The 15,954-nt window shown below is 48.2% G+C and overlaps 1 protein-coding gene across 5 annotated transcripts in view; it reads left to right on the top strand.

The window, feature by feature from the left end:
* The window catches only part of EMID1 (EMI domain containing 1), a 75,932-nt gene that overhangs the window by 52,407 nt on the left and 7,571 nt on the right, over positions 1-15,954 (top strand). For all 5 annotated transcript variants that reach the window (XR_012081995.2, XM_020800862.3, XM_020800866.3 and 2 more), the window contains exons 8-13: positions 5,867-6,004; positions 7,013-7,093; positions 9,294-9,337; positions 9,839-9,901; positions 10,482-10,526; positions 11,812-11,856. Coding sequence is in view for 4 of the 5 variants with exons in the window: in XM_020800862.3 (XP_020656521.3) it covers positions 5,867-6,004; positions 7,013-7,093; positions 9,294-9,337; positions 9,839-9,901; positions 10,482-10,526; positions 11,812-11,856 (416 nt within the window). In the remaining variant the exon portion in view is untranslated. The remainder of the gene's footprint in view (positions 1-5,866; positions 6,005-7,012; positions 7,094-9,293; positions 9,338-9,838; positions 9,902-10,481; positions 10,527-11,811; positions 11,857-15,954) is intronic.

The following is a 15,954-nucleotide window of genomic DNA, read 5'->3' on the forward strand; positions in this document are numbered from 1 at the left end:
ACAGACTGAATGTTGACAACATGAATGGCAGCGGTCAAGATGGTCTACGGTCAAGATGGTAGTGAGCAGAAGAGGATAGCATGTTCTTGGACTACAACTCCCAGAAGCCTTCACCACCACCACCTCTGCTGGCCAGGATTTCTGGGAGTTGAAGTCCAAGAACATCTGGAGGCCCAAAGTTGGGGACAGATCCATGGAACACTTGAAAGAGACTGTCCAGAATTTTGTGGTCTGGTACCAATATTATTCTGATGACACCCAACTCCATCTGTTTTTTTTAAAGATATTCCAGGACGCCCTTCTCTCAGTGTTTTAGACCGTAGTGCACGGTCACCCATCTCCAAGGGATGGGAGTTGTGATACAAGAGCATCTGGCGGGCCATGTTCTCTTCCGATCCGAATGCTGTCCTCCATGTATTGAGTTCTCTTGTAACAATGGCCGTTGTTGTCTCCAGAAGAGAAAGGAAACTATTGTTCTCCCAGAATTTTCCCTTACCTGTTGGGCTGTCAGACAGTCTGTTGGCATCCTCTGGACTCTGATGACCTGAATATTTCTCCAGACACCTTGATTAGCCTTGAATCCAAAGCAGGGGCCTCAGGAGAGCCAGAAGAGCGATGGAGTTTTGGCTCCACCACATCCTGTTTCCACAATGCCCAGACTGCAGTGACCAGCCTTTGAGCCCAAGCCGCAGTCCCAGCATACAGTGGTGCCTCGCTTGACGATGTTAATTCGTTCCAGCGAAATCGTTGTAGAGCGAAAACATTGTCAAATGAAACGAAAAAATCCCATTGAAAGGCATTAAAACCCATTCAGTGCATTCCAGTGGGCTGAAAAACTCACCGTCCAGCAAAGATCCTCCATACGGCGGCCATTTTCGGTGCCTGTATAGCGAGGAATCTGTCCTAGAAAACAGCGGGGGGGGGCATTTTGAAACCCGACGATCAGCTGTTTGCTGATCGTCGTAAAGCGAAAAATCGGTTCCTGAAAGAAGGAACCGATCAACGTGAAGCGAAATTCCCCCATTTAAAACATCGTTTTGCGATCCCAAAAGTGATCGCAATAACGTCGACATAATGCGGATTTGTCGTAGAGCGGGGTAATCGTCCAGCGGGGCACGACTGTATTTCCACATCAGCATGGGATGGTATTTAGCATTTCATCGCTGACAGGCAGAGTATCTTGACAGCTTAATTAGAGAGGCAGGTCTCCTATCTGATACCTGCCAGGACGATCTGGTGATGCCCATAGGGAACTGAGGGGAAAATTCACATTGAAAAGCTCGTGTTGAGTCTGAGGGAGGCGTTGGAAAAAATGGCCTCAGGAGCTGTTGTACTGGATAGTGGCTTTGGTGTAGAGAAGTGTATTAAGTTTCTCCTCTGCTCTGTGGTGCTTTTTCTCACCTCTCACATGGGTCTTCTTCAAACATATTTGCTGTTCTTTTGGAAGCGTGAGCCTCTCCCTGCCTCCATTTATTTTTGTATCTGGGCACGGTAGAAACTCCCCCAAGGCTCTGCCTTTCATTGTCCCGTTGGCTCAAAGGACACGCAATTTATAACTTGCTTCTTTTTTTTCAAGGAAAGAAATTCAAAACGGTGTCATCCAATTCTAAAACCAAATGAAACGGAAGAGCCTAAAAGTCAAGCAAGACTTCTTTAAAAAATCAGGGCCAGGATCCAGTTGGGGAGAAATAGTGTCCATACGTCAATTCTGTGGGTTTTTTTTTTAATTAATCTCTCCCGTCTGCTTCCCTTTGCACATTTGGGTTTCTGACAGACAACCTGTCAGAGGGGAAAGAAAAACTCACATTTAGAAGCCTAAAAAGTCAGCCAAGGGTTCCTAAACCATTTCCAAGCGAGAAATCCTACACTGATCCACACAGTTTTGTCAACAGTGCTATTGTTACCTTGTAGACCCATACCTGAAATTACTCACGGCTTTATTCTTCTATTCGTTTACTAACGAACCCTTGTCCATTCTGTGTATCCTCCCCCTGGTCATGGAGCCATGTACAGTATAAATATGACAATTACATACACTGATCTGGCATGGCGTTATACACCAGTTTTCTGCTGCAAATCTCTCCCCCTGCCACTGCTGCGTTGCACCAATTCTGCGTGCAGTAAACAACGCTTTTGAGATCAGGTAGCAGCGACAGCAACCAGAGGACAGGATTAAGGAGGCTCTTTTTTTGTGATCAGCGATTGCTCGGGAAAACTTTGGCGGCAGCTGGTCTCGGGTCGTGATTTGAATCCGGCACCCAAAACAAGTTTGCTTTTCCCTTAGAGTTCATATGACCAGCTGTAACTATGCTTTCAAAGAGGTGGAAATGAACGACAACCTTTTCAGAATGGCAGAGGTAACGAAATCTTCTGGCTCCAAAAAGGCATAACAGGACATGGAATCTTTCTGATTTTACTGTTGTTTGTGGCGGAAAAAAGGGAAAAAGAGGGAAAAGCAAGAGAAAAGCAATTAACACAGGTTAGAGACTTCTTTTCTTTTCCTTTTGATGCGGTTGCGACCTCACGCTTGCGGCTAACAGCTGACACTTCTTTGAAGCGCTGTTTGCATGACTCATCAAAAGTCAAAAGGAAGCCTTTTGTCTTTCTTTTAAAGTTCAGTTTCTTCTGTAAGTTGAATTTCCGTGCTGTCAGAAATAAGCCCTGTTGAGCCTAAATGGCTTATTCCCCCGGGAACTGTGCCTGGCACAGCCAGGATGGTAATCCTAAAAAATTAGATATTAAGCTGTAGACAGAATCTTGTTGGTGACTCGTGTGTGCCTAAATTAAACTGCAAAATACACCACTGTGGATTGCTGTTAGTTCATGAGGTCTTCCAGATGACCTGCCAGATGTGAGCAGCAATTCACTCAGTGAAAGAATTAGAATATGATAGTATGGGTGATCTTGGCCTTAGTCTCTAGCGATAAATCCGTACAGTGGAGGATCTTTTCTGATCCCGTCACTGCTGCCCTTCCGAGACTCAGTCTTCTTCCAATCTCTTGGCGAAAGCCTCCATGATAAGTTGCTCTTGAGTAAATCGCCAACAAGATTCTGGCCTACGGATCGCAGCTTAGTCTCTCTACTTTCCGCCTGTGGGTTGGTTCCATGGTGGCAACCTCCTGCTGTTCTAGATTTGCTTCTAGAAAGCAGCGTCTCTGCTAAGAGGAGGACAGCTGTTGTATCTCCGAAGTAGTCGGTGCTCCAGATTTTCTTCTACAGGCCCAAATATTCCAGGTTTTTGTGAAGAAACACTGCAGGGAAGAAGAGAAGAGACGGGGTTCTCAGAAAGACAGTTTTCCTTTTCTTCCTTCGCAGGGTGTGATCTAATGGAGAAATAGCTTGTGTGCTGGACTGCTCGTGGTATGGCACGGCGTGAGCTATTTCCCAGCAATTGCACGACGCACAGGAGATCACGAATCAGCCCGACTCCCCTCCTTGCCCAATCTGGAGCTTTTAGGTCCAGCAGCAAAGTTGCTCTGTTTTTGAGCTGGACTGGAACCGTTCCTGTACTTGTGGACGGGTCGTTTTAAGGGTGACAGCACCAAGCAAAGGGATATTTTCCAGGGCAATCAGACACGATCGTTTCTCGCTGTCTGATCACACCCGCACACTCAAAACTGGCCTATTGGTTTAATTATTTGTTTGAATTCTGTGCCATTCTTTCTCCCATTGAAGGGCTGGCCCCAAGGCGGCTCACAAACTATTAAAACAATAACAACCCTGACTAAAAAGGAATAGATAGCACCATTTTATGCAGTGTTTCCCAACCTGGAGGTCATCGTGACCGTCAAGGGAATCCCAAGGTGTTTTTCAGGGAGGTCACAGACTGCCTTATCTGTGTTATGCCCCTTGTTAAATAATTTCTTCCTTGACCTTTCAGAGTCAGATGCTAAAGTTGGTGCATATGTGTATGTCTGAGAAACAGGCCCCTTTTGGGGGAGAAAGAAGCCTCTCCTTTCAGAGAAGGGATGACTTTTCCCCGTTCAAAATGCCTTTTTATGCAGACATGGCTGGAGAGGGTCGCAGTTGACTTGGCTATTATGAAAGGGGGAGTCAAGACTTGAAAAAGTTTGGGGAACCACTGCCTTTGAAGACAGAAGAAGGACAAGTGCCTCCCGTTTCCATTTAGTGGAGAGAACATTGCGCCTCAGCTACCAAAGTTTCCAGAAGCGTCCTAGGGTATTTTAGGCCATCCCACGAAGTGCCCGGACTCACCTGGGGACAAGCCCCCTGTAGCCTTGAGTTCGGTGGTCGGGGAAGGGTGGGAGAAGTGGCCTCACCGGGGTAAAGGGAGCTAATAGGGAGCGGAGCTTGCTTTTTGGCAATCCCCTCTGCCCCCTCCGCGGGTCTGCTGGAAGTTTATTGGGTTTGGAAAGAGTCCCAGAGAAAGTTGCCTCCAGGCGGTTGGAGGCTCAGCAATAAATGCAACCAGCCGAACCCCACACAGATGGTTTCTCCCCCCCCCATCCCCATCCCTTGCACAGAGAGACCCTTCGTCCCAGATCTAGCTCCCTCCTCCTCTCCCTGCTTCTTTGTTTTGGACCTCCCTGGGCTGTTGAGAGGTGTGTGTGTGTGTGTGTGTGTGTGTGTGTGAGTGAGAGTGAGAGAGAGAGAGAGAGAGAGAGGATCTCAATGAAGGATTTCAATGAAGACTTATTAAAACAAAGATCCCTAGTCCCCCCTCCTCTCAAGGTAATCAGTATTACAGAGAGGGGGCAGAATTGGTGATGAGGTCTGGCCCTACCCTTCAGAAGATGGGGCCTTGTCGCTGGCTGGGTAAGGTAAAGGTTCCCCTTGACATTTAGTCCAGTTGTGTCCGACTTTAGGGCGCGGTGCTCATCCCCGTCTCCAAGCCGTAGAGCCAACGTTTTGTCCATAGACCATTTTCATGGTCACGTGGCCAGCGCAACTAGACATGGAACAGCGCGACTAGACACAGAACGCCGTGACCTTCCCACCGTGGTGGTCCCTATTTATCTACTCACATTTTTACATGCTTTCAAACAGCTAGGTAGGCAGGAGCTGAAACAAGCGATGGAAGTTCACTCCGTCGCCTGGATTCGATCTTACAACGACTGGTTCTCTGACCTTGCAGCACAGAGGCTTCTGCGGTTTAACCCATAGCACCACCACGTCCCTCAGCTGGCTGGGAGCTGTGGTCAAATAAAGGGAAATCTTTGAAGCTCTGGAGCGGAGTGAAGAAACTGATTGGAGGTCTTAAGCAGGAACAGCACATTATTCTTCATTTCATTTATTATAGGTCTGTTTCTATTTGCAGCGACAGTCACTGTCTGCCGAGGAGCATCACTCATTTTGTTGCGCTCTGTCACTCTTTCCTTCCTTGGGAAGATGGCGCTCTCTGAGCCCAAGAGGAGATGTGCGGAATATGGGGGACCATGGCCTGCATATAACTTGCAAGGGTTTATTTATTTATTTGCCCCTCTGATCCTGATAGAACGACTTTTCAATCCTGCTCAGTGATTTGGGGCTTGTCCAGGTAGACGTCTGTGCCATTTCAGGAAGCCAGGAATACCTGATGGTTCAGGAGGGGGATCCTGATATGGCATCTCAGCCTGGCAAGACCCGAGACAATCACTGAGAAAAAGAATTTGTTTTAAAGCTGTCCCTCCTCACTTTGTGGCCATTTGGGCTATTCTGTCCACACATATTCTTAAAAGCCCACTTCTGTTTTAGGCAACAGATCCAACATCTTTCAAAACTCTTGAGTCCACCCTTTGAAAAAACCCTTTTCTGCTGGATCTTTTTTCTCTCTCCCTGTTGGACTCCATGCATCACCCACGGATGTGGGAGGAAAAAAATAGTTCACAACACACCTCTCTTCATTGTGTTTCCTGTTTTCTTTCAGGTCCACCTGGCCCACCGGGTGCTCCCGGACGAGATGGTCCCAGGGGGCTACCTGGAGAAAAAGGCCTCCCGGGCCCTCCTGGACCCCCAGGTCCGCCAGCCCCAGTGGGACCAAAGATCTCACTACTCCCAGATCAAAGTAAGTAAGCTGGTGGATCTGAGAAGGGTCCTTGCAGGGGGATCGTGCCGATGGTTTCTAAGTGAGAGGGAAAGACCTCGGTTGCCAGAGTTCATAATGAACTTGCTGATGGAGACTGAGCATCTGTTTATCTGTCTAACAAAAGGTGGGTGGGTAGACCCACATCAAGGAGTAGACCCCATCTTTCCCAACCCCAGTGCTTACTTGCCAAAATCCTGTTGCACCGTTACGCAGAAGGCGTAACTTTTAGCAATGAATTGCCTCAAGTTGAGAAGTCTCCTTAGGGACTGTCTATATGGCCTGTAGAGCCACACGGCTTGGTGTGCGACAGATAGTACCATGGAGGTTTCATAACTCAGAGCAATTCACTGCTTTGCTATAACGGTGCAAGAGAGTTCGGGCCACGGTGGGTCACCAGGTCCAATTTTGGAAGAAGAAAGAAAAGAAAGAGAGAGGAAAAAAAACATCCAAGCTAGAAATGGCCAGAAATTTAACCTCAGTTTTATTTTGGGGCTTGGAAAGCAAAATAAGAAACACTTTTTAATGCATAATAATAATAATAATAATAATAATAATAATAATAATAATAATAATAATAATAATAATAATAATAATAATAATAATAATAATAATAATAATAATAATAATAATAATAATAATAATAATAATAATAATAAATGGCTGCTCTTGGCACTTCCAGGACTAGAAAGTGATCTTTTGGGGAGCATTGGCAGGGATTCTGGCCGGGAGGCCTTGTTGAGCGGTTTTGGGGAGTGGCAGTCCTAAAACACTTGGGTGACCCAAGGCTGGCCGACTCCGAGGAGCCTCTGCTCCCTTCGATGATGGTCATGAATGGTTGGGGAAATCCAGAGGGGAAACCAACCCTTTCCCCTACACAGAAGACAGTTGCGCCTTCGTCCCACCGTAACGTTCGTCCTCAAATTCGGAGGTTTCTTTCGCAACCTGTTTTGGTTCCAAGGACTCACCCTCTGTGCCCTCCTGTTTCAGGAGACCCACTTTTGTCCAACACCTTTCTAGAAACGGGTATTACGGGGCCAGCTGGCCCTCCGGGGCTTCCGGGACCTATGGGTAAGTATCGTCTCGCGCCATCTTTTGCCATCTTAGAACTATACTGATGGAGAAGCATCCTGCAGCTCCATCACCCACCTCTTAGCTGGGGTTATGCTGTCCTCTAGTGGCAATTCTGCACTTTTCTTGGGTCAGGAAACCCTTGGTCCCTCCATGACATTTGGAAAGGGTCAGATGTAGACAGGGAAAAGCCATGGTGTTGCTGGTGTCCCCCCCGCCCCCCAAAAAAACCCCTCCCAAAATCTAGGATCATCCAAAACGGTGATGTTTCCAGAATCTGGAGTGCGGACGTTATTTATTTTCTTTGAAAAACTGCATGGATGTTTCCCATGAGTGGGGAAAGCGCAAGATCTCTTTGGAACATTTGCTGCAGAGGGAGTCTAAATCAAAGAGGGGCTGGCTCATTTGGAACCCAGTATTTGTCTTATGGAGAGAATCGGTAGCAAGACAGGATCTTTCCTCCCCCCCCCCCTCCAAATGAAATGGAATGAATTGCAGTTACTAGTGGAAGACTCTCTGGGTTGCATCCAGAAAGCCTCCGTGTTCATGTTCACGGGACCTTGGCTTTCAGAAGGATCTCAGGCATCTGGTCTGGGAATGAAAGAGATCTGGGCTTGGAAAGCTATTGCAAGCAGGAGAGAGCCAAGCATTGGGGAGATGTAAGTCTTGCAAGATCTACTTCTCCCCCCCCCCCTTTCACCAATCCTTTGAAATCCATCAATCAGAGCGTGGTGTAAAAAAAAATACACACCTAAAATATGAGTCAGAAATTTGTTCTGAGCACCGAAACCAAACAGCGCTTATACAGTAATCCTCTGGCACAAAATTTGTGATGCTTTCTGATACCAGCCCTCTTTGCCTCACAAGGTATAATTTAGGGCCAGAGTTGAGTGTGTGTGTGTGTGTCATGTAGGTGCTTTTATTATTAACATTTGGAAGTTGAACATCCTTGGTCTCACCTGACTCTCACCCAATAGACTGTCAAGAGATTCAGCTCTGCCTTCTTCCCACCTCTGAAATAGATAATACTGGGCAAGACCTAGTTCATATTCCAGCTCTGCGTTAGCCCAGGCTGAGAAAGAGTGACTGATCAAGGCCAGCCAACGAGCGTTGTGGCTCGGTGAGGAACAGAATCCAGATCTTTCTGACCCTACTCCAAAACCATCACACCCCACTTTCAAGTCCCAGTTCAACCATCACATCTGACTGGCTCTCCTGCATAAGGAAGGTGCATCTAATTCTTGAATGATGGCTTCGTGGCAGGCAGACTGTGCTTGCCGTAGAAGCGGTCCCCGGTATCCGTCTCCTAGCTGCTCCAGATTCTAGGCTTAACAGGACTCAGACCTCAGCTGGAACGAGTGTGTCAGAATCAGGCCATTGTTGTTTCTGAAGGATTTGGAGAAACTGTAATGTATGCAAAAGAGGATAGCAGAGACGAAAGGGGTCTTAGACATCAATTCGTATCATTATCTCTCCCTTTTTAATATTTTAAATCATAAAGATCTTTCCATTAAGAGGATGAAGAAATGGGCACTTTTTACCAAGTTCTTACACAAGATGAAGCAAAAGAAATTCTGAGCTGTCTCCAATGGCCAAATTCAGTTTGGTGTAGCTATTCCTAGCACTGAGCTTTATGTCAGCCTTCTGGGTCATTTGTTAACGACGAGGAAAACAGAGGTGGGAACTCTACTTCAGTAGCACAAGTTTGGCTAAATGTGAACCCAGAGTTTTTGAATCGTTAGGCACACAGAAGCCTTCCATCTGGGTGGGTGGAAGCTATCTTAAGTTTTGCTTCGACCCAGGTCCAGACTGATAAAATCTGAAGTTTTCTTTTCTTTTGGGAGAATGAAGAAATGTGTCGATTTGGGGTACCCAATGGCTATGCCGGCTGGGCGATTCTGGACGCTGGCCGTCCACAATAGTAACTTTTCCCCTCTCAGAGTGATGACTGCACCTGGAGTCCCACGACACCACCTTCATAGCGTAGGTAGTGTTGAGATGCTCCACTTACCCACTCAGGTGGGTAGAGTTCTGAAATGTTACCCTTTTTAAAAGAAGAAATGTCCTTTTTGGACCATAATTTCTGGAATGGGTTTTTTTTGGGCTACAACTCCCAGGAACAAATGTTATACTACAACTCCCAAGAAACATGTCTGAGGTGTGCCCAAGGGTATAAAGTCTTTCTCTCCCCCCCCTCCAGGTCCCCCAGGGCCAGCAGGAAAACCAGGACCTCCAGGACATGATGTGAGTACCCCCTGTTTTCTTAGAAAGAGGCAACATTTGCCTGAGAGGGCCAGCACATTTCCTACAGCAGTTCGGAGGAGTGGGATAATGGAAGGGTACAATTCTCCAGTAATGGGACATTTAGAACAGAAATGCTGGGGCAGAAACCGATGTTGTTGTCTTAAGATGGCCAAAATGTGTTGCATCCATTTAGCCACTGTCCGTAAATGATGTATTTGCGGGTTTTTTTGAACCCATCTGAGAGCACCCTTCGAGGGCAGCCGTGTGTAAAGCTCATTGCAGGAAGCCAAATAGGGGTGCAGAAGACCCTTCGATAAGGCAACGCTTCCTGTTCGCCCTAGAGAAGGCCGCTTAATGGAGCACACCGCATGGAGGCCAGCGGTTCTGATTCGGAGTTTTCCTCCATGGTTCACACGGGAGAGAGAAAGGCAGGCGAAGAATTTTACGTGGGGAGAGAATGAAAGAGATGGTTCCTGTTAACGAGACTGTGGTTTCTTTCAGGGAAAGCCCGGCTTGCCAGGGCCTGAGGGAGCCGCCGGCGCCCCTGGGGAGAAAGGAGAGAGGGTGAGTATCCCCACCCCGCCTAACCCTTGACCCGGCTGGCAGAGGGGACGTGTGGGGATCTGGAAGGACCTCCTCTGGTTCGCTCGAAGGCAGTTCTGGTGCCTTCACTGGAACGACTCACAAAGTCGTGGCCACCACTGTAGCTAGATGGACAGTCTCCTGCCCACCACACAACCCAGCGCCAGATCCCGTTGCTTTTACAGCGGGCAACAACTGATGGGCGCCCAGAATTCCCAGCACAGAGGAGGAACATCTTCTTGTGTTGGTGCCAAAGCAACCCCCACCAGCCCCAGCCAGTGGGTCCTGTCATGGGAATTGTAACTCAATAGGATCTGGTGGGCTGCGGGGTCTTCTCATGCTGAAGCGATGGGGTTTCCTCCTGGTAAGGCAGCAGATCCCTCCCTCCGCATCTGGATCAAGCTGTGGCGTTCCCTCGTGCCTAGGCTTGTCGCCAGAGGATCCGCCGTTGATTGTGGGCTCTTCGCCCTGGTAGACTGTGCTGAGTGGCAGAGGCTCGGGACGGTTCAGGCTGGCAGAGCCCTCTTGTTTAATGCTTCGTTTTTTTAAATCTCTCTTTCAGGGGCCACAAGGGTATACTGGCCGCCGAGGGTTGGATGGAGAGCGTGTAAGTACGGATTGGGGGGGGGGAATGTATCCGGCCAAAGCAAGTTCAAAACATTTTGACACCGGTTGGCAACTCCCTTTCTCCTCTTTAACCCACATCCCCTACGCAGGAGGAATTCGAGGGAGAGGGGAAATGTCATGTTTAGTCCTTTCCTGTCAGAGGACAGCTTCTGGGGTGTGTGTGTGTGTGTGTGTGTGTGTGTGTGTGTGTGTGTGTGTGTGTGTGTGTGTGTGTGTGTGTGTGTGTGTGTGTGTGTGTGTGTGTGTGTGTGTGTGTGTGTGTGTGTGTGTGTGTATTTCTCATGGGATACCTTCCACACACACCCCACTCCACCACCACTCAGGTAGCACCTAACCAGGCAGCTGGAACTCTTTTCAGTTCTTCCAACTTGGAGCTAAAGAAGACCCACCCGCCCCATGTTGCAGGACTACAACTCCCATGTCCCTCACCATTGGCTATGCTTTGGGGGGGTGTTGTTTACATGTCCCACCTCTCCCCTAGTCAAAGAATGGTTCCGGCTGCCCCAGAGGGGCTTTTGCTGTGTCTCCTGCGTTTCTTCACAAGAGCAGGTGAAACAGTCAAGCAAGATGCTGTTTTCTCTCTGCTGTTACTTCTTCGCTTCCTCTCCTCTGCAACTGTGCCCGTGGGCACCGAAAGGAGTGTGGAAGAGCCCTGCCTGGTTCTTCCTAGAACACCAGGGGAATCCTGTTGCTGATCAGCCACTAGGATGCCTCTGTGACCTTCCCCAGAAATAGAGGCAGCAAAAGGAGACGCCTCTCTGACTGGCGAAAGAGCAGCTCTGGCTCCTTTTAGCCGGTGGAACTTCCCCATCCATGGCCCCGATTCTTCTGCCTCTGTCTCCGACTGGAGAGTAAGAACCATATCGAAAACCTGGCAAGGTTTTGCCCAGAAAAGGAGCTCTGCTTTGCAGCCTTGGAAAGTTTGCACGGCGAAGGAGCCCCTCTTTGCAGACCGATCGGCGAGGTTCGGCATGGTCTTGCAAGCTCTCTCAAAGGGGCAAAGGGTCTTTGGCTTTGGCCCCCATCTGACGCTCTTAGCGGTTGACATGCAACACCCAAGACCCTTCTGGGGTGAAATGGAACCCCCAACTCTCTTCTTAAGTTTTGGCACCCCAGGTGGTTACTGCGTCTGCTTTCCTGGCTGGGACCGCCTTGGGCTTGCCTTCCCTTGCTTCTCTGCTGCACACTTGCTCGTTGCAACACACGGCACCGCCCGTTCCTTCCTTCCTTTTCTCATGCCATCTCTCGTTCTATTTCTGTTTCAGGGTGAGCCGGGCCCCAAAGGCGAACGAGGAGAGAAAGGCAGTTGGGTAAGTGCTGGGCAGCGAACGCCCTTCCTTCTTTCCTCCTACTGCCCCCCCCACAAACCCTGGCTATCACCTCTGTGTACACAGAAGCCTGCCCAGTACGCAGGATCATCCAGGTCGTACCCCATGCCAGAGGACACATCCCATGCTTGCATGTGAACCGGATTAGCGCCAGAGGGTTTGCCATGAGAAGGAATGAGAAAGAGGGGGACCCCTCCCTTTGCTGTTAACTCGAGATTTCTCAGTGTTGTCCCAAAGGGGGTAACTGTATTACTCGGTCACGACAAAGGCAGTAAAGGATCTTGTGGGAGCTTACAGGCCAAGGGTGGCAAGCTTTTCTCAGAAAATGCTGGAAAACTGGGTGGGGAGAGGCCCGAAAGCAAAATGAAAAAGGTTGGAAGTCCACTCCTTATTTTGAAAAACCCCTTGTGATGGGTTGGGACATAACAAGACACAGGGGGATTTTTGCATTTTTAAAAAAGGAGAATTCCCACTTCTGGAAGAGCAGAAATTATCATTTTTGAATGGGTGGGAGTCATTTGGAAAGGGACTGTGGACTGCACGATTCCCACCCTCCAGGCCTGCCAGCTGAGGTCCGCCTGTGCTTGTTTGCCATCCTTCGTCCACAGGAAGGGCAAAGAGCCTTGAAAGGTGTTGAAGTCCCAGGGAGGGGAGATGCCAGATGCTGGAGCTGAAGGGAAGGCAGAAAGCTTTGCAGGCTGGTTAAGCCATAAGGAAGGCCAGGGAGATAATAGGAGATGCTCGAAGCCTAGGAAAGACAAAGACCCACGCAAGGTGCTCCGGTTGTAGGGACAATGGGCTGCATAAGACGTTTAAACTGTAGGATCAAGGAGTTCTGTGAAGTACTGACCCTTCTCCTTCCTCCTTTTTTACTTCTGAGGTTCACCAGCTATTGTACGCATGTTTTTTTTCTCCACCACTGTAAATAGGGTGTGTTTTTTTAATTTATATTTTTTTAAAAAACAAAAGCTAAGTTTATTTATTTATTTATTTATTTCATTTCTATCCCGCCTATCTGATCTTGTTGCTAAACACAATAGGCAAGCAAAGCACCTTCCAGCCAGATTAGGTGGGTTGCAAAAATGTGGGGCTGTCTTCCACCAGCAGGTGGAGAGGGTTGGCCGCTCATGTCCGATCCCAGTTAGGGTGGCCGACCTTCTAACCAACGGCAGTAGCTTTGCCTTTAAGAGCTGCTCAATCCATAGGCATGAAGGTTGGCTCGTATTCATCTCCATGCCTCCCGGCTCAAAGATTTGCCCAGAGCAAATTCTTGGGCGTGACCTTAGGCTTGTCCCGTTTCCAGTATGGACCTGCTGTTTGGAGAAGCTTACTGGGTCACTATCTTTTTCTCCTCCTCGCCAGAAGTGCTGGGCCTTAATGGTGGTGCCACGGCAGGCAATATTTGCAACAGCGATAGTTAACATCTCTTGCCGGGGAGCAAAAACTCATATCTCGGTGACTTTTATGCACCTGCCTCTTTCATTAGAAGGTTTTAGACAGAGGATGGACGGCCTTCTGCATTGGATGTTTCAGGTCTGGATTTCCTGCTTTGGGAATCGGTCAGTGAGCTTCCCAACCTTGGGTCTCCAGATGTTCATGGACTACAACTCCCAGAAATCCTGGCCAGCACAGCTAATGGTGAAGGCTTCTGGGAGTTTTAGTCCAAGAACATCTGGAGACCCCAGGTTGGGCAATCGCTGGCCTACGTAGGTGATCCTGGGAGTCTTTTCCAACTTTGCTCTCCTATGAGCAGAGTTTCAAGTCTCAGAGCATGCTCCAAAAAGAAAAGAAAAGTGAACACTCTCCTAAAGAGAATAGGTTGAGGAAAGTGCTGTTTTTGGACCACAACACCCATAATCCCCCATTCTGGCCACAGTCCAAAACAGCTAAATTTTCTGAAATCTGCAATGAAATTAATCCATAGAGGTCAGAATTTAGAGGCCCGTGGGACTCATTGTCATCTCCAGTTCAAAGGGTCTTGGGGGTGAGAGACTGGACAGTTTGGAGAGATGCTGTCAGGTCAAGCATTTAAATGCTCCACCAGAGTGACGTGTAGGGATTCAGGAAGCTATGGGATACAAATTTCCACCATGGCTTTGTCTACATTCATCTCATCTGCTGTAGCTGGCAGTCGCTTTCCAGAGTTGTAGCAAAGGGCCTTTCGTACCAGCATGGAGAGACCAAGGATGAAACTTGGGGCCTTCCGTGAGAAAAACCAAGACCGGATTTACCTACCTTCTCAAAACAGACAAGGCAATTCAGATGCCTTGAGCTGGCTGGGGGATTCTGGGAGTTGTAGTCCAAGCAGATAACATTTCCCAGCTGGGATCAGATGCACTCCGTACTTTGGATGCAACCACCACTAAAGGGGCTTCAGGGTGCAGCAATACAGTTGGCAGAGGGGGAACCTGTGGGGTGAAGTGTGTGTGTGTGTGTGTGTGTAAGGACAGCAGCCACCTCTTTCTCATCAAAAATTAGGCACAGATATTTAGCAACTGCCTCCCTGCCATACAGCCCTCAGTTCCCTCTTCACGGACAAGAAGGACGTGTTGAGTTTCTCCTTTCCTCCAACCATCTCTTACGATGCGACCAGAGCTAATGGTTGGGTTCTTCTGCATCCTCTTGTTCTCCGAGGCACAAGCCCACCTGGGAAGGTCGGATGGGCTTGTGCCTCGTGCTCTGGGTTGGAAGGAAGGAAGCCTGAATGAACAAGCAGAGTCAGGCTCCTGTCTGGTCAAATGGTCACAGGACTGGACCATAGACGGAGCAGGATGTCTCTGAGGGCTACCAGGAATGCCCTTGGAAGTTCCCTGCAGGGACTCAGACACAGAATAAGCCTCAACTCTAGCATGGAGAGAAGTGGGTAGCCTGTCCATCCATCCGTTTGCCCGCCTGCCTGTCTTCCCCCTGCCTTTTCTTTTCCCTGGCGCATGCTCCAAAATACTCTTTCGTTCTATCTCCGTTTTGGTGTGCGGGCACCTAACATTTCTGCGTCATGTTCTTCTCTTCTGCCACTGCCAAGGATGTTTTTACAGACAGTGCCGCTGCCACCCTCCAAAAATTTCTTAGGTTTTCCGTTTCCTTTAGTGTGGACATAAAAGACAGATCAGCAAGGAAAGATTTTCCATTTAGACTACTGTATATCAGAGCATTTGTGTAGGGCAAATGTAACAACAGGAGGAAGACAAATGTATAAGGAGGGTAATGAAGACAGATGTATTGTAAGATCCGTGTCAGAGAAATGCTCCTTTCCTTCCCCCTGGATTATGGTCCTGATCCAATCTGTGGGATCAGACACTGAAACTAACTCTCTCTCTTAAAGCAGGAAGTGTTAATCATGGGTCTCCCATCGCCCAGGGGGGAAAAAGTGAGTGCAAGGCTGGTGAATATAGTTTTTTAAGGATGCCAGTACTTGCTAAATAACATTTTTCATTTTGATTGGGGGGGGGGGGAGAAGCTATGATTTTAAAAAAACCTTCAGATTTTCGGGGGGCGGTGGTTGGAGATAGTGAAGACTACTTATTTCCTAGTCTCTTAGTTGCTTCACTCTCCTCTTCTCAAACATTTTGCAACTTTTAAAAAATGGCTGTGGGACTTTGCTTTGTAAGGCAAAGCTGGGGTGATTTAATGAATAAATGCAAGGTGTGTTCCCCCCTTTTAATTTATTGAAAAGAGGGGTAGTCCCCTTGACCCCCATGATGTGGCCCAATTCTGAGGACTGAAAGGGGTTGTGAAGGCTTTTTTTGTCTGCTTGGCTTCTGTCACACACCCCGTGGAAGTGCTTTTGAATTCTTGAACCTCCTTTTTTACCCAGAAGTGCTCCTCTGTGTCTCCTCTGAAGACAATAAAAAATCGGACCTCTTAATCTCAGAAAAAAAAAAAAAGAGGCTTTGGGACTTAAAACTCTTCCTGGCCTTTCCTGTCTGGTATTTTGAGGGATAAACTGCATCTAAATAAGTCAAGTAAACAAGCCAAATGAAAAGGCTACCATGGCGTATGCATGTATTTGGGAGTAAGACCTATTGATTCGTGTGGAAATGCGCATACCTTAGAAAGAATACGCAGAGGGTTGAGGTCTAT

This window comes from Pogona vitticeps, chromosome 14 (assembly GCF_051106095.1).
Source record: "Pogona vitticeps strain Pit_001003342236 chromosome 14, PviZW2.1, whole genome shotgun sequence".
Lineage (NCBI taxonomy): Eukaryota > Metazoa > Chordata > Lepidosauria > Squamata > Agamidae > Pogona > Pogona vitticeps.